This window comes from Rhinolophus hipposideros (assembly GCF_964194185.1).
Source record: "Rhinolophus hipposideros genome assembly, chromosome: 16".
Classification (NCBI taxonomy): domain Eukaryota; kingdom Metazoa; phylum Chordata; class Mammalia; order Chiroptera; family Rhinolophidae; genus Rhinolophus; species Rhinolophus hipposideros.
The window spans coordinates 29,028,600-29,054,269 of NC_138062.1; the positions used below are offsets into that span (position 1 = coordinate 29,028,600).

Consider the following 25,670-nt stretch of genomic DNA (forward strand, 5'->3'; position numbering starts at 1 on the left):
AAGGAAAAGTATTTATTTACTAAAAAAACAAAAAGTTGCAATTTATGATAATAGGTTAAGAGAAAAACTGCTTTGTAGCTTGGCAGACCTAATAAAAATGACACAACACATAAATCACAGTGAAAATAATGTCATGATGCAAAAATCGTACATAAGATTTTTCCATAAATTAGGTCAGCTTTCAGTTTACTTTCTTTAAAGTTACTTTAGTAACTTTAATATTTTGATAGAAGATATGCTCATGTGTACCATCGCTTGGTAAATCGCAAACAAAAGGAACCCTCCAGTGAATTTTAATATTGTTTAAAGCACAGTGGTTCCTAATCTAAGATCCCCCATGTGACACGAATTTTAAAACTTTTTTACAGTCAAGTCTGAGCATACAACCTAGATTCACAAGTACAATTCAATAACTGAATTCCCAGGGGGCTGTGGCTCACAGATAGAAACCTCTTATCTAAATCACCCTCATTTTATAGATTAGAATGATAAGGACAAGAGAAAGAAATCTACTCATATTCACTCAGTAAGTTTAATGACAATACTCAAATCAGTGGAATATAAGAGAATACACTTTCTGGTAACTAAAATGTCCTTTATTCTATAGCATTCTATTAGAGTTTTATTATTTTTACACCAGAACTGTGACATGTTTAAAATATAGATTAGTAAATAAAAAAAAAGGATCTCAGTATAGAAAAATACATTTAATAAATGAAAAGCAAAACCCAAAGATCTGAGGAGAGCCAAGAGAGCAAGACAAGCCTTAACCAAAAATGTTTGGAAATACCCAAGGAGTTACTCTTTTGCCATATTCTCTCAGATTCTAGTGACCATATTTAGTAAGCACATCAATGAAGAAAGGCCAGCAAAAAGTTTAATGTTATAAAAGACAAGCAAAGGTAGACTTATTTTCTATTGCACAAAGTACTAATTTCAACAGACCCACTAAAATTGAGAATATTTAAGATAACTAAAATGGTTAACTACCGAAATTCGTAGGTTAGACATAAGTTTACAGCATTTTATTGCTAGTGTTTCAAAGCTGTATGAATAAATTCAAATACTTGTTTCTTAAACTTAAGTTTCCTAAACTTTACAGAAAACCCACTATGCTCTCAAATGTATACATAAGTATACATGAAATACCTTTATAATAGAAATAATTGTTCAAATGTTAACAAGGTGCTATTGTCCTAACATGGGCCAAAAAGTCTAATTATGGATGCTCATAGTAACCACGTCAATGGATTACAGTAAACAGAACAAGTATATACATGAACCGCACTGGAAGCTCAGGTCGCCATGATTGAGGCGATCACTGGACATCTGCTTCCAAAGCTTCCACAATGTGCCCAGCAGAAGGACGATCTTTAGGATTTTCATTAGTGCACAGTGAGAAGAGTTCAATTACTTTCTGGTACGTTTCATCCAGTTCTTCCATATGAATAGGTGGCCTGGTTCCCAAAGCTGCATAGTAAGCTTCGTCATCAAAGTCACTGTCATCGAAAGTTTTATCTGCTCATGAAGGAGTGAAGAGATTTAAACAATGAAATAAAATCATATTAAGTCATGGAAAAACTTGGCGACTGCTCAAACTCACCCTTCTGAAACCAGAATCCATCATCCAGGATGCTTTCCATTATATCAATCTCTTCACCTGTTTTGCCATGGTATAGACTAGCTATTGTCACGGATTTACTATCCATCCATGGTTAGCAACTCTCACCCCTTACTATGATAGCATTCCAATCTTCTCAGGCAAGAGGAGTTTTTAAGGTAACTTTTGCTCTTCTGAATTTTGTCAACTTATCTCCCTGTTCTAAATTTATATCTCATTTGACTGAGCTTAAACTGAGATGGTACCAAATTAGTCATCAGTATTACTATAATCTATACCCTACTCCACTAAATCAAATACCTTGCTCTTTTAAAATTTTAACTTAATAGAAAAATAAAATGCAATCTTATAAACTAATTTTATTTCAAATTTAAAAGATTGGGATTTACATTAAAAATATGTGGTTGCCCCAATAAATTTTAATTTAAAAACAAAAGTGGTTGTACCTTCATCATCATCATCATCATCTGGAAGAATAATGTGTGGGATACATAAAGTCATCATTTCCCACAGAGTAAGGCCAAAGGCAAATATGTCTGCCTTATCAGTAATAACGCCCTTCTCCTCCAAAGCTTCTTTGGGTTTCCAAGGCTCAGTGCCAATGTAACAGGCCTCAGGGTCAGTCACTGAAACAAGCAGGTAAAATGGTCTTAAGGGAAAGCACTAGAAGTCACTAAGAAAGGCAAGCAACCCGAAGAAAAGTGGGCAAATAATCTGATAGGTAGTTTAAAGGTTAATAAATGTAGCCAGTAAACACGACAAAATACACTCAACCTCATTAGTAAGAATTCCTTTTCCCCTATCAAGTTGACAAATATTTGAAAAGCTGGACAACTGGCAAAGGTATAGAGAAACAGTAATTCTCTTAGAAGGTGGAAGGAATATAAATACATTGAGGGTGTCAAGAGTACAAGACTCTGGAGTTAGATTGCCCTGCCTGGGTTCAAAACCATTTGCAAGCTGTGTGACCTTGAGCAGATCACTTGAGCAGATCTCAGTGCATCAGTTTCTTCATTATTCAAACTATGCTGTCATTAGGCTGAGAGAAGTACCATTTCTATGCCTCTATGATTGCTAAATCAGGGGAAAAGGAAAAAGGTGGAACCACATTGGCTCTTAAAGCTCCTGCCCAGGAATGCCATACATCGACTCACATTTCCATTTAAAATTTAAAGTCAACTTATCAATTTCAATTAAAAAAGCCCACTAAAATTTTGATTGGAATTGGACTGAAACTCTACATCAATTTGGGAAGAATTAACAAATTAACAGTATTGATTCTGCCAATCCGTATCATGATCTCTCCCTATTTACTTGTCTTATTCAGTTCTCTCAGTAATGTTTTATGGTGTTCAGTATATAGTTCAGATTTTTTTGTTAGAAAAAAGTCTTTAATATTTTACACCTTTTGGTACTTGTAAATGGAATGTTTTAAATTCTCATTTTCCAATTATTAACTACATATAGAAATAGCAAACTTCACTTGATTCTAGTTCATTTGTAGATTCCTTGAGATTTTCCACCTAAACAACCACATCAATTATAAATACGAACCATTTCATTTCCTTTCCAATCTTCAAGCCTTTTAGTTTTTTCTTGCTTTTGCTAAGTTTATTTTGATGGTAGGACTACAGGACAGTGTTGACACTGGCCAGAGCAGGCATGCTGGCCTTGTCCTTTGTTTTAAAATGTTGCCTGTAGGTTTTTCTGTAGATATGCTTTCTGAGATTAAGTTCCTTTCTATATCTAGTAAGCAAGACTTATTATGAATGGAAGATGGATTTTGTCAAATGCTTTTTCTGCATCTATTGAGATGACCATGTAGTTTTCAAACCTGTTAATATGCTGAACTGTGTTCACTTTTGAATATTAAAATAAATTTTCTTTCTTGTGACAAACTACTTAGTCAGATGTATTATACTTTTTATACTTAGATTCAATTTGCTAATATTTTGTTAAAAATTTTTCATCTATGTTTGTGAAGGATACTGCTCTGTGATTTTCTTTTTTCATAATGTATTTGTCAGGTTTTGATATTAGACTGCTGGCCTCAGAATAAGTTAGGCACTCTTCTAGTTTCTGAAAAAATATGTATAAAACCAGTGTCATTTCTTACTTGGATGTTTGACAGAAATTAACAGTGAAAATATCAGGGTCATGGTTTTTCTTTGGGGGAATGTTTCTTTAACATAGGGCTATTTAGATTTCCTATTTGTTCCTATATCAGTTTTGATAAATTATATTTTTCAAGTAAATTGTTCTTTTTACCTAAGTTGTCAAATTTGTTGGCACAGAGCTGTCTGTTAACAATCAATTAATCTTTAAATGTGTGTAGAATCTGTAGCACTCACCACTTTTTCATTCCTGATACTGTGATTTGTGTTATCTGTTTTTTTCTTGATCAATCCAGCTAAAAATTTGTCAATTTTATCTTTCAAAAAAAAACAGCTTTTGGCTTTATTAAAATTGTTTAGTGTTTGTTTTTCATTTCATTGATTTCTGCTCATATCTTTATTTTTTCCTTCCTTTAACTTACTTTGGATCTGCTTTGCTCTTCTTTTTCTTGCTTAAGATGGAACATAAGTTATTGATTCAGAGCCTTTCTTTTTGCTAATATAAAGCCCTTTTACATTATATATTGCTAATATAAAGCCCTTTAGTTGTATCTCAAACATTTTGGTATGTTGTAATTCAAAGTATTTTCCAATTTTCCTTGCCATTTTCTTTGATGTACAGGTTATTCAAATTTGTGTTGTTGAATTTTCAAATACTTGGGGGTTTCCCAAATATCGTGTTGCTCTGGGTTTCTTAAATTCATTGTGGTCAACAAACATACTCTATCATTTCTTCCATAATTTTATAAATTTTCCTTTTCAGATTTAAAGGCTTTACTTCTGCTATGACTAGGATAAACAAAAGCTCTCGCAAACAGAACATTCATTGGACAGTGATAGAGTATATTATACCCAAAATGAAAATTTTCACTATTTGATTGCTATTAATCTCCATTTCTTCATGAATAAGGTTAGAGTAAAAACAAAGCAAATATATCTTACTTTCAAATAAACAGAAAAAGAGCCTGTTTAATGAAAGAAGCTTCTCTTCAGAACTAAAGAAAAGTTCTGCCTTGCAGGTCTCAAGAAATGTACAAGGAAGAGAGAGGAGAAAACTAACATTTGAAGAACAGGACTGAGAAGGAAAAATGAGACTCAAGAGTCGAGAAATTGAAGATTCCAGTCAATAAGCACTACATTCATTCATGCAACACTTTGTTGGGCACACTTAATAAGTAGGTTCTGTCTGAAGATGAAGTGAGAACAAAAATGCCCGAAAATCCCCAGCATCAGGTGGCAAGAAGGAAAGATGTCTTTTTCCTTGACTCAGCTTTAGGACAGTGAAGTTTGAAAGGCAGTCGTGTTCAGTACAAGCTCCGTGAAGGCTTTCCCCTGTACCACCCTACATCCAAGAGGCACTTACTGGAATCCACGACAAGGCAAGAGTCTATGGACACGGTCCACATGGGCACTGATTGTGGCCATAAGGAAGGAGTCTTACCCCATTCTAAGTAGGTCAAATTCCCACAGGGACCTGTCAGGCTAAAGAGTAGCTCTCTAGAACTCTGGGTCTAATATAGCAGCTCCAATAGACAATCAGTCAACCACAAGAACATCTCCTCTATGTCCACTTACATTTCTCCAACTCGGTGATTAGAATTTAAACATAATGAAAGTGGTTTCCCCATGCTACTGAAAAGTTTGCTTCTCTATGAAGATGGACTGTTCTGACAACAAGTTTGATGAGACCACAAGTTAATGGTCAGTTATTCCTCTTTAAGATGGAAACATTTTATTGCCCTTTACTCCATTCTAACAGTCTAAGCAGACATTACCTTTTTCAGTTCTCATGGATACGATCTCAAAATTGAAAATGAAACTGGAGCTGCTTCTCATCCTTCAATTCTGAGCTTAACATTATTTTTTCAGGGAGGCCTTTCTCAACATCTAGGCTGGATGAAGTGTCACATGATGTCATGTTCACAGAATTCCTTGTAATAGTCATTATCCTTTAGTAATATTAGTTACTCAAGAGCTACTTTCCATCCTAGATAATGAGCCCTAAACAGGTGAAGACTGTCGTATGTATCCCATTTTCCTCTATATCCACAGTGCCTACCTCACTCAGTGCCTGACTCTACTTAGTATTAAAAATATCTGTTAAATAAATTAATCCAGAGCCACCACTGTTAAGATTTGGGCTTTTCACAGGATACCCTATATATACAATAGTTGTGAAACATGAACGTATTACGTATTAAAACAAAACTTAAAAATAATTTTTAAAGATTTAGATGTATTTTTTCCAAACTTGTCTTAATGTTTACATAAATACTTGAAGTGCTATTTTGTAGTCTGTTCATTTTAGTATATTTGGATATATTTTCATGCCTACAAATATAAAGCTATATGATTTTAATGGCTCTATGGTACTGTGCTGTGCAGTGGTACAGTAAATTAAACCATCCCTTATTAATGGACATTATCTTACATTTTGGATCTGTTCTGCTAGTGTGTTCACTTCCCCCATGCTTACATACATTTGTTTTAGATTAGGTTCTTAACTTTAATGAAAAGTATCTATTGAAAATAAACGCCCTCATATACATTTAAGGAAGCACAAACCCATGGTTTATGGTTATACAGTATACAGATTGATGCTGGGCGCCAGTGAAGAGTTACTGTGTTAGCAGTTTTATTAGGTTATTGTTTTTGTTACTGCTTTATTTTCAAAGTTGCCTGGGTTCTGATTCTTCTGTCCCAAGTCTGTATCTTCTATAAGCCTAGTTCTGTATTTTTGACCTTTGCAGAATGTGAGGTTTTGAAGAAATTAATGTTATCAGGTTATAAAAAAAATGCCTGCACTGTCTAATTATTTCTTTAGAACGTGTTCTTGGGAATGGAATCACAAGATTGAAGGGCATAAAGATTTTAAGGTTTTGTTTTTAAATATATATATTTCCAAACTACCCTCTGAAAAGGCTATTCCACTGTGGTAGTTACTAGTGCTGCTCATTAGTCGTTCATGTTCTCCACCTTTTATACAGAAGAATGGCACTTTCTGGCCTTGTGGTTGGGTGGAGCCATAGGACTAGTTTTGCTCAGTGAGTTGTGAAAGAAGTGACTTGCATCATGAGATGGAGCATTTAATTGTTAGTGCAAGTAGGGCTGTCCAACAGAACTTTCTGTGATAAAAACGTTCTATACCTGCATTGTCCAATATGGTAGCTACTAAGCACCTAAAATTTGGCTAAAGTGGCTGAGGAAATGAACTTTTTAAACTTAAAAATACAAATGAATTTAAACAACTATATGAGCCAGGGGACAGTGCAGCTCTAGAGCTTCCATACTATGATGGCAATATTTCAGAGTGGACGTTTCAGCAGCTTAGGCCCCAAAGTGAGAATGACATGGAACGTACCCTCATGGACATGTGGCTTGAATAAGCCTGCGTTATTTTAAACCACTGAGGTTTTTGAGGGTCTATGTCACCACAGCAAAACTTGTCCTCATCTAACTGATACACCGATTGCAATTTCTATTCTGTGTATGAAAGTACATGTTATCCTACACTGTTGCTCATAATAGCATATAGACATTTTTCAAAGAATTTTTCAGTAATCATAGCATGTTAAAAATGGTTTCTAGCTTTGGTGTCCTTCTTAAGCCCAACTTTAAGGAAATATTTACATACAATTTTTCTACAGTCTAAGGAGATTAGAATGTGAGAAATAGGAAACAGCTTTATTTTTTTCTATAACATCTTAACATCAACATTTGATGCAACTACCTTTCTTACTAATACACAAATGTCACCTATACCATATAACAAATTCCATAGGTTTGGGAACTATTTCTTGACTTTCTTATACTTTTCTGTCTATTTTGGCATGAATATCACTGCTTTAATTACTGTAGTTTTATAATACTTCTTAACATCTGGTCAGGAAAATTGCAACTCATCATTCTTTCATAAAATTTTCCTGGCTATGTTTGGAAAATATATCCTCAAGGATGAACTTTGACATGTTCTAAAATAAAATAGATTATACTGACATTGTAGAATTCACAGATTTTTGTAATTCATTCATTTCTGCTTTTTGGAGGACTTCATTTTTTTTTTAGCATTCATTAACCTTCCCTTTACTTTATACTCATATAAAGAGGCAAATGTAAATGTTATTTATTAAATAATATGTTGAAAGCAGAAGCTTTATTTTGAGGCTGGCTTTGAGGCTGGCTTTGTTCTTACCAAGAACATATCTCAAATTTCCTTAGAAGAGAATGATCAGTACTTAAAATAAAGAGAGAAGGAGTGGGGTTGGCCAAGAGGCAAAAACCTGAAGACCAGACTTTACTAGCAACATTCTTACTTGCACTCCTGTTTCTTCTTCTATCAGTTTCCCAAATCTTGTCACTATGTTGATGCTGAATAAATGAATTCCTGAATAAAACATTATTGGAATTTTATTTTCTATTCCCTACCACTTAAAAATCCCAATCTAGGCTAGAAATAGTTCCCAAAGTTATCTTTAGTTAAAAGATATATTAATAAGAAAACAATCATTTATATCATGGGTGTGTGGGGGCTGGATAGGGAGGTGGAGGCTGGAGGGGGGCTGGAGGCTGAGTGGAAGAGACATGAAGGATATTTTTTATTATATACTTTTAATAAAGTTTTTGATTTTTGAAGAATGTGAACTTATTACCTATTTAAATATGTAAAAATTAGAAATTTTAAAATAGTATAAAAACAAATTTAAAAAATTAGAATGCTACTTACCAGTCATATTTTCATCCAATGGTAGAGAGACCCCTACATCACAGATTTTAATTGTTTCAAAATCACCTTTGATTACAACATTTGAAGACTTTATATCTCCATGAAGCAGCTTCTTTTCTTGGTGTAGATACTAAAATACACCAAGTGGAAAATTTAGCACATCTGAGCAAAAATACAACTAATGAAAAATATATAATAAGCTTCAAATAAAAAATAAAACTTGAACTCCCTTCCTAAACTACAGGATTAAACCTGTCCATCATTTCAAATTATTTGAAGCTAGAGAAAGGCACACCCTTGGTCTGCCATACCGACCAAAAACCTAAAAGATGCTTTGAAAATCGATGTCTATAGATAAGCTAACTTTTTATTTTCAAACCCATCTCACATACTTTTATATCAAAAGATATAAATTACAGCAGATTTCAAAATATACTGCAATTTTACTCGAGGCTAGTAATTTTTAGAAACAATTTTGGAATCTTCACAATGAGGCATCCTTTCTTCAAACGAATTGTTGAGATGATATAGAACAACAGATGACTTCGGAATACGTTATTTACAAGCAGAAGACGAAGCAGAATATAATCTAAGACTGTATTTTTTTTTTATACATTAACTCTTAGAATTGACAACTAACAATATTTATCCATAATTTAAAAAGTCCTACAAAAGAGTTATTTGCTCACGGATCAGCATTTGAGCAAGTACTTTGTGAGCTGGGCTTGAAAATGATGCAGAGGTAATTCTTGGTATATAACTTGAAACACTAACTGTGCTTAATTTAAATGTTGTCCATCATAAATTCAATGTGCTCAAATATATTTATAATATATTAATTCCACTATACATATACATTTAAAATCATTATTTATTAAATAATTCAAATTATTTAGTTTACCCTACCCATTTAAAATTGGTTTTTCTGTGTATGTATTAAAATATGTATATTTAGAAATATTGTTTTTCCAGTTTCACATCTCATGAATCAATTTTATTTCAACTTTTAATGTGCAACTTGGACATCAGTTATTATATGATTCACTTTTGAGTCATCCAACAGTTTTCTGGAGCCATCATTACTTCTAATTTACAATATAAAATTCTTTTTATTTCTTACACTATTTCTATCTAAAGGTACAATAATTTATTTGCGTAACACTGAGAGAACTTTTCTCATTTTACCTATAGATGTATATTCATGATTTCCAAAATTTACTCGATAAAGCAATCTTTAAGAGGTTGTTTACAATCAACAGAGGGTTAGGCTACATCTCAAGGAATAATTACTAAATTTGTGTTAAATTTATTAATCCGTCTAACTAAACCTAACATGTGATCTCTATAAGCAAACCTACCTGACTTGGGTTATTTCAGACTATGTAAAGGCCTCACTTTGCTGATCAAAATAAGGACATAGTGCCCTCTACAATATGAGAGATTCTATAAGGCAACCTTTTAACCTAAGCAACCCCTTCTTTTCGGGGAAAAAAGGCCTATCTTGTAATTAGGCATATAAAATATTTTATTTTTCATTGTTCCACAAAAGCTATTTAAAATATAATGGCATAGTTACCTTTAACCCTCTTGCCACATGCAAAGCAACTTTTAAAATTATGGATGCTGGAAAAGGACCCTGGCTGTCTTTATTTCGTTCTTCTATTAAGTCATTGAGGGACTTTTCACCCCCGTATTCCATAGCAAGACATAGACTACCATCATTGGCTTCAGCGAAAGCACGATAACCTTAAAGAAGCATAACATTTTCTTACTACAATAAGGAAGACCAACAGTAACACTTGAGTTTTTTAAAGCAATGTAATGGAAAACATCTGGATTAATGTTGACAAATATACAAAACTATTATTTACAAAACTATTTCGGTAGATCTAATTTAAAATGCCTTCAGCTCTCTCTCTCTCTCCCCACTTCTAATTCTTCTGCTGTTTTCAAATTTACTACTTACATAACCCACCAATTTCTTCCCACCTTTAGTATCAGGGATCTGAATAGCTAATTTTATCATATTACTAAGAGGTTTTTTTTCACAGTATCTCTGAATATTCTGTGTCAACAAGGAAATCTTAGAATTTAGAGGAGAAATGAAATGTGGGAAAGAGGCCAAAGGTAGCTTTTAAAAAAAAAAAGCAGGAAAATGCATGACAGGTCCTTGACAATATTGTGGAGGTGAAGATTGGTGTTAGGCATTTGCTTCTGCCCTATTTTGCACCGTTTTTCTTATTGAAACCCAAATCCTCTCACTTTTGCCCCATCTACCAGGAACTCCATTAGTGAACTAATGCAGTTTATTTTCATTCATTATACTATTCATATATTTATTCAGCACTTTTTCTTACTTTTTACCCTTACTTATTTATTCATTTTCACATATTCCTTCATTTGTTTCTCAAGGTATCAAGGTTTACTATAACAAGAAATACAAACTTAAATAAAACAAATAGGTGCGCCAATTTGGACAAAAGACTGTATTTGAGTGAGCCATAGATCCTTCCATTGTTATCTCTATGTGTATTCCAAGCTAAATTTAATGGCTCAATAGAGCAGAGAAGATTGTTCATAAATCAAATTGGATATTAAGGGAATTATCCACACAAACATCTCATGAATCAAATACAGAAGGAAACTCATCCACACTGAGGGTGCTCTGTGTCAGTGGAACATAGATAAATGCTTCTCTGTGTAGGTGCACTGGGAATTTCTCCATAGAATCAAACAATTTTCCTGGGATGGATCTATTTGGGGGAGCTGAAAAACAATTGTGTTAGTGCAATTAAAGTGTGATCATCCTTCATAAATTACATTCTACATTATAGAAGAATGTAGAATACATTTGAATTAGCTGCTATTTGAAGGTAAAAGTCTACTCTGGGTGAGAGGTCAGACACAGATAAACAGGGTTAACTAAATCAGAAGGGAATCTCAAATGACATGCCCGAGCAGTGCAAAGATTTATTGAGAAAAGTGTTCAGTTCATTTAAAAAAAAAAAAAAAAAAAAAGCCTTCAGTTTAAAATTAAAATATTTTAACTATGTTCTGCATTCCTAAATATAATGGTTTATCAGACCCTACTTCTATTAAAAATGACAACAAAGAAATTATCTAAATGAAGATTATTTTATATTCCTGAATTCTTCATAGTACTAGCACCCTAATGACTATATCAATTCCCATGAAGTTTTAAATATATACTTAAGCATCTAAAAATATTGTACGCTAATTTTTATCTTAGAATGTTCACATTAATTTGATTCGTACCAAACTCTACCACTATCCTCTTCAGTTTTCATTAGAAACTGGTTATGAGATTATATAAATTGTTTCTGGATAACCAATATTATACCAGATCCTGCTACCAAACAAATTTAAACTTACCTACAATGTTTGGATGATGAAGGCTTTTCAAAATCTTAGCTTCATCTGTTAGTCTCTTTTGATACATACTTTGATAATAACCATTACATTTAGTATTAATCTTTTTCACAGCCCAAGGAGAATGAGATAAGCCTCTTGGAGATCTTTAAAAAGCAATCATAAAATGTATAGAAAGATTAATTAACACATGTCAAACGACTAACAAAAACTTCCACATTTTGAAAAGGACTTGACAGTAATTTGTTGTTTAAAAAACATTTACAGTATTTTATACTATCAAGTATTTTATATTTATATTTATTTTATATTTACAGTATTTTATACTATACCTCTGCTACATATCCTTTTTAATTGAAAGATAAACAGCTGATATATCTACGAATTATAAGAGAAGTCTGTATCTATTGCTAGAAGGGAGGAGATAATAAGAGAGAACTAGAAGGAAAAAGGTAGAATGTTAAAAATTTTAAACTTCAATATTACTATTTTCTAATTTTTCCATTCAAGCATGTAACACTACCAATTATTTGTCAAATATTTAATTATATGTACCAGAGTTGAGTTCTAGAATGCTAAAGTAATAAACACCAGTCTCTAAGAAACAATTTAAAGAGATGTACAAGAAACATCTGGCCCATATATAATCATATAAAGAACAGAGGCTTATTCACCAACAAATATTGTCTTTACACTAACCACTCCACCGTCTACCTTTCACTACATACTCAAAGACAGGCACTTAAGGCAATAATAAAAAACATACAAATGAGAAAAAAGGTTAAGTTGTCTGTTTTCTAGGAAGATTCAGCCATCTTAACAATATTTAAAGTATAAATGTTTTGAGGCCTAACTAGACAAACAGGTAAAACAAAGTCAGGGAAAGATTTACCTGAAAAGGTAAGCATTTATTTATGAGTACATCGAATTACGAAAGACAAACTGCATGTAGCATAGAGTCACAAAAGTTAGTGAAAGAGTTAAAGATAAATAGTTTAACCATAAAAACAACAACATATTGAACCAAGAATTCATTGAGCTTTGTACTACCTCATAAGCATAGCTCTATGATTATAGGACCTTTTTAAAAAATAAAAAATAAAAAAAATATGTACTCAGGGGAATCACTAGCTTTCTTAATTCATATACATCTATTATCCATAGTTTATATAAACTATTTTTACATCTCCAGTTTTAGATAACAAGATCATTTGGGGATAACCTCTTCCACGTCACTTTGCTATGAAAAATATATTTTTCAAGTTTCAAGGGGTATCCCATAACTCTTGAATGTTTAGAATTCAGGTCCATCTTCACCTTTTCCATAACATATCCTAATTACAAAATGACAAAAACATATTTATGAAATCGGAATACTTTGCCAAGCTAAAAGTTAGTTCATTGAAAAGGCTAATAAAACAGGCAAATTTCTGATGAGATTGCACAAGGGAAAAAAAAAAGGCACAAATAACATTGTAATAAAAAATGGGGACATAACTATAGATACGAGTATAGCAGAGATAAAAAATAAATACAAGTGAATAGTAAAACTTTTACACCAATAAATTTAAAAGACAAAATAGTCAAATTCTTAGAAAACTGATGAAAGAAGAAATGTAATCAAGAGTTTAAAATCTTCCCACAAGAAACCCAAAGCCTAGATAACTTTATAGGTTAGTAAACTAAACTTTCAAGGAACCTATCAATCTTATATAAATTGTTCCAGGAAACGGAAAGAAAAGGGACTATAAGTCTAGTATAACTTTAATAAAAAAATCAAATAGATACAACAGAAACAGGAAAATCGCAAGCCAATTTCAGTTGTATCACAGACGCAGAACTTCTAAACAAATAGCAAACTCAATCCATCAGTATATTAAAAAATAACATACAGCAAAACTATGTTGGGTTTAAACTAGGGATGCAAACCTGACTGAACATTAAAAGTACACTTTTACATTAAAATGACAGCTTAAACACAGACATACCGTATAATTTTTATCCCTCTCAAACTCAAACTAAAACAATTGGTTATTTTAAGACATATTCCCACCAACAAGGATAAAAATAACGAAGAGGAGACAACAGCAACAGATTTTTGGAAGATGGCAAGCAGATGAAGGCAAATGACTTAAAAGGCCTAATGAGCTTCTTGAAAGTTATTGAAAACCAGGTAGACTCCTAGACACCCTCCCCCATTCTGTATCACTGGGCAGTTGTCCATTCCCTATCCCCCAGCTTCTCAAAACTAGAACTAGCTTTGGAAGGGGCTAATGCAGAGTCTTTAGTTTGCGGTTTGCTGAGGTAGCTGAATACCTGTGAACCACACAGGAACACAGTAATGCATGACCATATACATACTAAATGCTCAATGAGTTTTCATACGTGTATATACCTATGTCATCACCATCCAGATCACAATATACAACACTTCTGGCACCTGCAATACTTAGGATGCTGTTTTAAAAAAGGAAATTTTCAGATAATTAAAAATAGACAAAAATGAAAAACTCAACAGCAGTATCAGAAGATGAAGTTGGAAAAATCTCCCAGGAAATAGAGCAGAGACAGAGAAAACAGGAAAACCAGCGCCGCCCCGCCACCACCAAACTACATCACAGATCTGTCCAGTAAGTTCAAGATCCAAATAATAGGAGTTCCAAATAAAGAACAGAAAAACGGGTGAGTTATCAACAAAGTAATTTTTAAAATAATTTCTCAAAAATTGAAGAACAAGAATTTTCAGAACCCAAGAGGCCCACACCCATGCATGTCGCTGTGAAATTTCAGAACACTGGTGACAAACAGAAGATCACACAAGGTTCTAGTTCCAGGGCAGTGGGAGGAACAGATAATATAAAACAGGTTACATAAAAAGAATCAGCAATCAGAAGGACTTCAGAATTCTCCGCAGCAAACACCACAAGCTAGCAGACAATGGAACAACGTCTTCAAGATTCTGAAGGAAAATTATTTCCAAACAAGAATTCTAACCCAGAAAAGCAAAAAGGCCATTCAAGTATGAGGGTAAAATGAAAACATTTTCAGAAATGCAAATTCTCAAAAATGTATCTCCTGTTCACCTTTTCATGGGGAGCTACCAGATGTCCTCAAACAAAACAAGTTGTAAACCAAGAAATAGTAAGACACGAGGCACAGAAAAACAGAGGATCCAATTCACCAGAGAAGCAAAGGAAATCTCCAGGTTACCAGGCGAGGAAAACCGCACGCTGACAGCGCCATGTTTAGAGGAGTGGTAAGATCAGACTGGAACAGCTATTTTTCAGTATCAGCCATATAAATTTTGATTACGTCACATACAGTTTAACTTTGTTAACACACTTAACGTTTAAAAATATGTTTTTAAGGGGGAAAAAAATGAGACTAGCCACGAACCTGTGAAAATTTTTTTCTTTCAAAATAAGTTTTCAGACACTAATAAAGAATGTTCATAATTTACATGCAAACAAAGGGGTGTTTAAACTGCAAAAATGCTTCAAGAACACCCACTTATATATAATTGCTATATTATTCTCAATTCATTAGATTTTTAGTAAAGAAAGCATTTCTGTTGAGAAACAATATAAACCTAACAATACGCTGAGCTGGACGAGGTGGCTGATTCCAAGAATGCATAAGGCACACATGCTGACTCAGTTGTTTGCCACGTGATTAACATGAAACTAGGTAGAGTATAAGAAACAACTTAAAAAACAAATGTGTTTGTTAACAACATTAATAGCTATAGCATCAACTCTATTTCATTTTTCTTTCAACACAATTTTCCTACATTAAAATCATGTATGTACCTTTCTTACTTAACAATGATAAGATAGAAACAAAAATTTGACTTCTTTTAGACGAGAGTATCTTGAGAAGACAACTCTCCAGCTAGAAGAGAATAACAGTCACTGACATCTCCCACCTGGAGTCCTTTTTGAGGTTTTCTTATTAAGAATCCTACATCATTCCCACACAGGAATCCCTTTTCTCTGTCCCTTTCCTTCCCATACGAGGAAAAGGAAAAATTATAAGGTAAATTACTGCTCCTTTAATAACCCATCAGGAGGAAGCTAGGAGAAAAGTATACCCAGCAGAGCGCTGATAAAGTTATAAAAGGTTCTAGAACTGGAATATAGCAATCAGGTAGGATCAGGAACATACCCTACTCTAAAATTTGAATTTTCATATTTCTTTTTGTCCCCAAATACAGTGGAATGTAAAGATTAACCTGAAATCTTATACTCACCTTTTCATAAGATAGACATTTACCCCTGTGCCAAAGCCAAGTTTCTGCATAAACGGAGAGGAAGGTATATTGATATACGGAGTTGAACATAATGCTATAAATGTCAAAAAGAGAAATAAAATTAGTATTTAAAAAGACCTCGACAAGTGCAAATTAAAATTCTCAACATATTATTGTTAAGAATAGAGTATTAGCGTAATCTTTTGGAGAGCAATTTGACACTATCTATCCTAATTTTAAATGGATATCCCTTGACCAAGTCTGTTTTTGGAGCTCTATCGTACAGTAAACACTGAAGCAGGGACTAGTAAATTGCTTGTTTCTGCATGGCCCACGAACTAAGAATTGCTTTTTGAAATTGGAAAAAATAGATAAAAAAAGAATATGCTACAGTGGCCGCCCACAAAGCCTAAACTATTTACTATGTGGCCCTTTACAAAAAGTTTGCCAAAGCCATCATGCACATGCATGCATGCATATATTTGAATATTGGGATTCACTTTTGTGGCTGTAGAAAACAAACAAAAAAACATAAGTAATCATTACTAGTCATAATCATAGTGTATCTATATTACACAGCATTATACAATCATTTTAAAAGACGAGATAGGAGTCCTACTTTTGTTAATGAATAATTAACTGCTCCTGGAATTACCATCTAGAAAACTTGACAAAATATAGTATAGCAATTTTCAGATATTTGACAATAGGTAGAACAGGGTTGTGATCTTTGAGAGAAGAGAAATAAATGAGGTGAGCCCTGTCATTGCTTTAAGGTGGTTTCCAGGCCCCAGCACAAAGAAACACAGCATAGAGGTCTTGTCAAATTGAGACAGAGATCAAAGGTCAAGGAGAGTTAGGTAGCTAGAATCTGTGGAGCACAGAACTAAAAGAGAGACAAAGTTAGGGAAAAGGCTCCAGAGATCTGAAAAGAGGTCTCCCCTTGAATGTTTGGCTAAATTCTTATCTGAAAATACAATGGACAGAACTCCCCAAAGCTGGGGCAAGCATCAAAGGCAAGCAATAGGCTAAACAATTACCTGACATTACACAGGTCTAGGAATAATACCGAAAATAAGACCGGGTCTTATATTAATTTTTGCTCCAAAAGATGCATTAGGGCTTATTTTCAGGGGATGTCTTATTTTTTCATGTACAACACTCTACATTTATTCAAAAACAGTCATGTCATCTTCTTCTGGAACATCGTTATAACATACTAAATGTGTCCATCTGGCTGATGGTCTTAACGGGCTTATTTTGGGGGTAGGTCTTATTTTCGGGGAAACACGGTAGCTCACTTACAATCAGCCAGTGTGGCAAATCTGTAACACACAGGGCATTGAGTTAAGTGCTGTAAAGGATCATGACTTACTACAGTAAATTTTAGCCCAAAGGAAAAAGTTTACAACAAAGGCTAAAGCAATCCTCAAAAGAAACAAGCTAATGTGCAGGAAACTAAACTGCAGGTAGAGGAGAACAAAATCACACATCCTTCAAAAGAATAAACCAAGTCCAGCATGCAACAATGTAAAACGTCCAAGAGCCAATAAAAAATTACCAGGTAGCAAGAAAATATGGCCCATACCAGGATACTAGGAGAAAGATAAACCAATAGAAACATACCATAAAATGACAGTGATGTAGAAGCAGCAGATAAAAACCATAAGATATAAATCTTAAAAATGTGCTCAATAATGTAAAGAAAAATATGAGCATAACAAGAAAGAGAAGTAAAAAAAGATCCTAATGGAACTTCAAGGAATTAAAAATATAATGGATAAGAATAACACCAACTTAGAGTAAATGAAAAACCCACTAAATTTTAAGACAAAGCAACAAAAAATACCAAAGATGAAGTACAGAGAAAAAACATTAGAAAAATAATAAAGAAATCGTCAATTGGCTATGGAACAATAGAGAATTACATTAACTACAAATGGTCTAAACAGTGTTGTCCAATAGAACTTTCTGTCATGATGGAAATGTTCTATATCTGTGTTGTCCACTACAGTAGCCACGTGTGGTTACTGGACACTTGAAATGCGGCTAGTATAACTGAAGAACTAAATACGAAATTTTATTTCACTTGAACCTTAATTGCCACATGTGGCCAGTGGCTAAACAGTCTAATTAAAGGCAGACATTTTCAGGATAAAAACAAAACAAGACATAACTACATGCTGTATAATAAACTTTAAATATAAAGACACAAATAAGTTAAAAGTAAAGGGTTGGAAAAATATACTATTGAAACACTAATCAAAATAAAGCTGGAGTAGCTCAATTAATATCACATAAAGTGGACTTCAAATAGAGTACAACACCAGAGAAACAAAGGAATTTTTATTTATAATAGTAAAGGGGTAAATTCATCAAAAGAAATAACTTTCCTAAATGTATGTGTACCTAATAACAAGCTTCAAAATACATAAAGCAATAACTGATAGAACTGAAGGAAAAAAATAGACAAATCCACCAATTTTCATTGGAGACACACCTCTCTCAATAATAGAATAAGTAGACAGAAAATCAGTACTGATACAGAAGACCTGAATAAAACAACAAGAACAAGTCAGCCAGTTTGACCTAACTGACATTTATGGAATACTGCACACAACAGCAGCAGAAAATATGATCTTTTCAAGCACATGAAACATTCACTAAGATAGATAAGCTGATCAAGTCAGATTGATCAAGGAAGAAAGAAAATATAAAATACCAGTACCAGAGATCAAAAAGGAGATATCACCACAGATCCTACTGACATTAGAACGGTAATAAAATTATATCATTAATTACTTTATACCAATAAATTTAACTTAGAGCGATGGACACATTCCTTGAAAAACACTAACAAAGCTTCTTACACAAGAAGAAATAGATAAGCTGAACAGCCCAATATCTATTAACTGAAATTACAGTTCATCTCTCTCTACTAAAAAAACTCCAGGCCCATCTGGTTTTACTGGTGAAATCTACCTTAAGGAAGAAATACTATTAATTCTACATATACTCTTTAAGAAGAGAAGGAAACACTTCCCATCTTACTTCAAGAACACAGAACACCCTAAAACTAGACAGACATTCCAAAAAAGGACAGCTACAGTCCAATATCCCTCATGAACACAGAAGATATCAGCAAACTGAATCAAGCAATACATGAAGTATATACAGCATGACTAAACTGGCTTTACCCCAGGAATGAAAGGTTTGCTTAACACTTGAAAATTAACATAATTTACCACATCAACAGACAAAAAAAACAGATTATGAAAAAGCTCTTGACAAAATTCAACACCCATTCATGATAACCAGGAATAAAAGGAAAATTCTTCAACCTGATAAAGAGCATCTGTGAAAAACCTACGTATACTCTGTGGGGATGTTGATGGCAAATGGTGTATGAGAAATCTCTGTACCTTCCACTCAATTTTGCTGTGAATCTAAAACTGCTCTAAAAAACAAAAAACTATTACCAAAAACCCCCCACCTTATATCTAATATTAATACTTCATTGTGAATAAGTAAATCTATTCACACCTCTTCTACTCAAAAATATATTGGAGCCAGTGCCATAAAAAAGAAAAAAGAAATAGACTAGGGAAAAAAAGTAAAACCGTCTTGATTCATCTACATTACCAACTATGTACAATGTACAATACCCTAAGCAATCTACAAAAAAGCTAGTAGAGTAAATGAGTTTAGCATCGTTGCAGGATACTAGGTCAATACACAAAAGTCTCTATATTAAAAATGAACATAAGATTTTCTTTCTCCTATGTTATCTTCTAGAAATTTTATAATTTTAACCATTTTTGTATATGATGCACACTAAGGGTCAATTTACATATTGATATCCAATTGCTTTTATTTGTTGAGATTATCCTCTGTCCATTGAATTACGCTGGAAAAATACTTGCATTTTTCCTTCACAAGAGCAATGCATGTTTGAGACCAGGAAAGGTAAGTAGTTCCTTAACGGTTCAAGTTAAGTTGATTTCTTCACCAGAGAGAACCTCCAAATGTATTAGAATGTCAATAAAATTAGCTCATAGGTGACCATTTCCTGGCCTATAAAATAAGTGTTATTTGTCAAGATCAACACTATAAAAAGGACTTATGCTAAAATTGTGTAAGATAGATAATAATTAAAGCATGAAACTACAATAATACTAAGACAGTTCTAATAGCAATAACAATGAAGAAAGGTTTTATATAGATTTTACCAGATTTCCTTTTTTCAGCTAATTTGCTTGGTGTCTTGAAATTACTGATTTCTTCCATTGTAATAATAATCACTCTAGGTCCTATGATAAAAATAAATTGAAAGTTACACTGCAATTATAGATTACAACTCATTCATGAAGACAAAAATTCCTATAATATTATCACTCATTTTATCACATAAACAAAATCTGAGAACGGAAAAAGACTATGACAAATATTTAGTCCAATTTTATTTACAATGAGAAAACTAAAATCCAGAGGGCTACAATTACTTACCCAAGGTCATAGTAGTAGTGATTGAGGTTTTTTTTTGTTTGTATTAATTAAAAAGTAACATACACACTTGGTTCTTTTTTAAAAAATCACCTAGTACAAAAAGATAAAGAGTGAGTCTCCCTCTCACACTTCCCTGTAGTAAACAGGTTTTTAAAATATCTTTTAAAGAAATTGTTTATGTAAGCAGCATTATTCCTAACAGCCAAAAAGAGGAAACAGAAATATGCATCAGATGAATGGATAAACAAAATATGGTACACAATATACACAACAGAATGTTATTCAAAAGAATACATATTTTATACAATAGAATATTATTCAGGAATAAAGTTCTGATATATACTACAATATAAATAAACCTTAAAAACATACTAAGTGAAAGAAGCCAGACACAAGAGGCTACGTATACGATTCCATTTACACCTAATGTCCAGAAGGCAAATCCATAGACAGAAAATAGATTAGTTGCCAGGGGCTGGGAGGAAGGGAGCATGTGGAAGGACTGTTAGTGAGTGGGTACAGGGCTTCTTTTGAGGGCAATGAAAATGTTCTAAAATTATTAGGTTGGTGCAAAAGTAATTGCGTTTTTTGCCATTATTTTTAACCTTTTAAACTGCAACTACTTTTGCACCAACCTAATAGGTAGTAGTTTAATATATTCAACTTTGATTTACCGAACATCACTGAATTATATATTTTCAAAGGACGAATTTTAAACTATATGTATTATATCTCAATAAGTTGTTATAAAAAATTGTCTATGCGGGGCGGCCAGATGGCTCAGTTGGATAGAGTGTGAGCTCTGAACAGGGTTGCTGGTTAGATCCCCACATGGGCCAGAGCTGCGCCCTCCACAACTAGACTGAAGACAAGGAGCTACCGCTGAGCTTCCAGAGGGGCAGCCGGATGGCTCAGTTGGTTAGAGCGTGAGCTCTCAACCACAAGGTTGATGGTTCAATTCCCACATGGGGTGGTGGGATGCGCCCCCAACAACTAACATTGCAAACGGCGACTGGACTTGGAGCTGACGTGCCCTGGAGAAACACACTGTTCCCCAATAAAAAAATTTTAAAAATTAAAAAAATATGTCCCATAGAAGGTAAAACTTCCCCCCCCCAAAAAAATTGTCTATGCAAATAAAATGTACATACTGCACATACATGCAAGTTAATCCAAGCTGTTTTCTTCTGTAACATATTTCTTAAAGAATCTTTTGTAAAGATTTAAAAAATTACTTTAGTTTTTGTTTTTAAAAAGAATTAAATTTCATATTATTATTTATTTGCTGTACTGTTTCTACATGTCTATAAACTCGTTTGGTTCGCCTATAAAAAATTGGGAAGCAGAGAGAACATTTCCTTTAATTTTTTTGTGGAGCCCTTAATAGCATCTTTTAAAACTGTGCCAAAAAAAAAAAAACCCCATCTCAAACGCCCACCTTTAATGTTCTGTTAATGAGAAGCTTGTTCCGTTTTTAAAGTGTAGCTACAACCACCACTCTCTTTAGATGTGGCTGAATTTGGAACGCGGACGATCCCCCTGCCATGCACGGCTAAGTCACCCTCGGACTAAACAAATACAGACACTACTGGCAGAGCAACCGTGCAGAGAGCCAGTAGATAAAAGGATGTAGAATACTGTAGCACCAGGACTGCCTCCTCAAGGGTCAAGAAGCCCTTTTCTGAACAGCCCCCAGACCAAAATACCTGGTCATTAATCATAAACAACACGTACTGCAAGGTCAGGAAGCTCTGTTGAGAAAAGGCTTATCTTGCAGCAAAAATGTAAGCAAGGACACAGGACCAAAAGTCTTGTAAATATCTTGGCTGCATGGAAAGTTACTGAGAGCCTTAAAGTGTTATGCTGTAAAAACCCCTAGCTTTGTGTGTTTGGGGTCCTTGTTGAAACCCGCTGCGCCGGGCAGATACTCGGACCCCAGCTAGCTGGCAATAAACCTCGCTGTGTGACTTGCATCATCGTGTGACTTGTGTTCGCTTGAGGAGGGGTTGACTCCGGACCCTAACAAGGAAAAGCAGAAGAACGAGGGAAAACATAAACCTAATTGAGAAAAGAGCAGCACAACAGAGGGGTGACAGCGGGACGAGAAAGAAAGGGAAAGTTCTGGTCCGATTATTTCTAAGGTCCCTTACCCCTTAAACCGTCAGTAGGATTTCCGGGAGGAGAGGCACAGACCGTTTATCCCCCAAGCCAGCAGCTTATAGGGGGCTCACGGCCAAACGCCCTTCTTCCCCCTGCTCAGCCCGCTCCCCTGCGAGCTGGAAGCACCATCACCGGGAGTGCAGGCGTTGAGAGCCGGCACCTGCGCTGCGCACGCCTCGTTCTCAGCCTCCGACGCCCTCGCCGCCACCAGACCCCGTCCCCAGTCCTCGCCTCCCCGAAGACTTGGAAATGACACTCACTCGGCTGCGGCCAGGCAGCGTCTCCACCAGGCAGCAGCCCCCGTGACCGCGTCTGGCACAAAGCGAAACGTGCCCAAAGCCTGGGCTCTGGCGGTCGGGGACCCGTCCCTAACGTCATCTGTGCAACGAGAGCCGCTCGCCGGACCACGGCCGCCCCAATCGCCCAAACCACCGTATTCTCCCACGCAGCTTCCACCAAAACAACAGACCACAGGCCTCGCTTAGAGAAAGGGCACTTTCTTCCCTGCGATCCCCGCCCTGCCCCGTGATGCGCCCTCGGCTGTGGGTCGCAGACATGACGCCTAAGAAAACGCCCGAGTTTTACGCCACGTTCCCAACACCTTCCACCTTTCTTCTCTGCCACGGGCTGCCGCGAAAGCAAACGCAGAGGCCTCGGCTACTGGGGTGGGGGTCGGAGAGCTCGACGCCCCCGCCCAGGCCCGCGCGCGGTTAGAGGCCGGAGAAGCGCTCCCCTTACCTGAGCCGTTCGGCGCGGAGGACGCACACGCCAGGTAGGAAAAGACCGCGACGACGAGAGGTCCAGGCCAAGGCCGTCCTGAAATCTGCTCCCGAGCGGCCGCTAACCAGCAGAGGTCACGGCTGCCTGGGCCACCCGCCGGCCCACACCCGCGCTCGCAAACAGCAGTTGACGCTTAAACGCTTCTCGCGTTCAAAACCGCGCGCGCCGCGTCGACGTCAGCCGCAGACTACGGGGTGTCGCGCGGGACAGAACTAGTGTGTATTCGCCGTTCCTGCTCCTTTGGTCTTTCCCGGTACCTTACCCATCCCGTTGTGCTACCAAACAAGGACGCTTTCAAGACAGATACAAGGAAGAGCAGCGCACAAAAAGACAAACTAATGTTTATAACCACTGTCAGCCCTTCGGAGAAACAACTCTGGTTGAAAAGAATATATATATATATATATATATATATATATATATATATATATATATATATATATATATATCTGTACGTAAAGCTGAAATTCTTCCCCAATTACTACAAATACTGTGCTCACAATGTGTAATGATTATTATATAAATTTTTATTACAGATTTATTTGACCTTGCAACACTATAACGGAAAATGCATTAACCTGGAGTAACAATCAGTTTGGGCTGAGAAGAAAACTATTTAGAAATTTTGATAACTCATAATTACCACCCACATTCATTTCAACAATTGCTCGTTTATTCAACAAATATTTATAGAGCACTTACTATGTACCAGGTATCTATTGAAAGTCCACTATACATACACTATAAGAGACCAAAATGATAAAAATCACAAAACTCCCTCCTGCTCAGGAGGGGCTTAGAATCTTTTGGATGGGGGGGGGGGAGAGGGAGGGACGGGCAGGTACACTAAGAAAAGAACACACACACACACACACACACACACACTTCATAATACAAAAGTCTTTATGTGGATTACTGTGTTCATGCACTGTTTTTCAAATGAGGAAACTATGGCACAGAGGTTAACTAGTTTTCCTAAAGTCATAGAGTTAACAAACGGTAGAGGACTTGAACCCATGTTCAGCTTAGACTTCTTAACAAATGTGCTCGAAATCTCTTCCATCTTACACATACATGCACACTTCTCCATCTCCACGGCATTCCCATTTTTGGTCACCCTCTCCTAAATATAGAGGGTCACATTACACTGTCCCCCTATTCTCAAATTTATTTATTTATTCATTTATTTATTTATTTATTTATTTATTTATTTTTATTTTCGGTGTTGAAATGTACAGACCTCATCATCTTTTAAAAAAATATCTATAATTTTCTAAACTTTTTATTAAGTCGTACATTTTTACAAGCCCTCTATTTTCTGTTCTTACTGGCTACTAAAATCTTATCTAGAGCCAGAGACCAAGAGCTTCTTAATTAACCACTTCTTGTGAAAAGAAACTCTAGGGAGATGAGGATATTGACACAGGTGTGAGATGAGGCAGAGCATATTCACAAGAATGAAGGCCCTTGGGTAAAGACTTATACTCACACCATCCTGTTTCCCATCTTGTAACTATAAAAGAACCTCCAGAGATTATCTGCAGGTTCAATAAGCTTGATAGAACTTCACAAGCTTAACGTTAGTGAAATGTAATCATTAATCTCAAAATCTTGAATACCAGTCAGTTGTCATGGGAAACAGCTTCCAACCTGAATTGGTTAGTTTCCCCAGTGTACAAATGTCCTGGAATCCTTGGCTTAAGCCTCAAACTCTATATTTGACTCTTGGCTGGTTGTGCCCAGAGGGACATTTACATCATCACCTTTTTATGGCATAAATTCCAATTTCTGTTCCATTCAGGGCCTCTCCTTTTGACTTTCAAAAGCCTAGTTTGAAGGGGGAAAATATTAACATTTACCTCCCTCTTTTCACTGTTGTTACTTAAATTCTCTTTGAGGCCATATGGATGCAGCTGATGGGCTAGAAAAATGGGTGAGAACGTTTAGGGAAGCAGAAGAAAAAACATTTAGTTTCAAAATTTCATCTTGGTTAGGTCTGTATATCTAACCAATCAACATGTCCATAGGGTGCTGTTCAGGCATCCTGAAGCCATTGGGTCCACAGCTGAGGCTGCCTGAGTTCAGCCCCTCCCCCGCCCCCAGAACTCCCCTCCTTCCCAGTGCTCC

The 25,670-nt window shown here is 35.3% G+C and overlaps 1 protein-coding gene across 2 annotated transcripts; it reads right to left on the minus strand.

Moving 5' to 3' along the window:
- On the minus strand, positions 1 to 23,695 carry PBK (PDZ binding kinase). Of its 2 annotated transcripts, none has more exons than XM_081076744.1 (8): positions 23,502 to 23,695; positions 20,327 to 20,407; positions 16,098 to 16,191; positions 11,852 to 11,994; positions 10,035 to 10,204; positions 8,459 to 8,588; positions 2,068 to 2,247; positions 1 to 1,518 (listed from the first exon to the last, which is right to left on the minus strand). In XM_081076744.1, exons 2-8 carry the CDS (start codon positions 20,382 to 20,384, stop codon positions 1,319 to 1,321), a joined length of 975 nt encoding a protein of 324 aa, XP_080932870.1. In that variant the 5' UTR covers positions 20,385 to 20,407; positions 23,502 to 23,695; the 3' UTR covers positions 1 to 1,318. The 2 variants fall into 2 exon arrangements, with proteins under 2 accessions (XP_080932870.1, XP_080932869.1); XM_081076743.1 differs by lacking the exon at positions 23,502 to 23,695 and adding an exon at positions 23,024 to 23,277 and having other exon boundaries at positions 116 to 1,518.
- Positions 23,696 to 25,670: the final 1,975 nt, after the last annotated feature.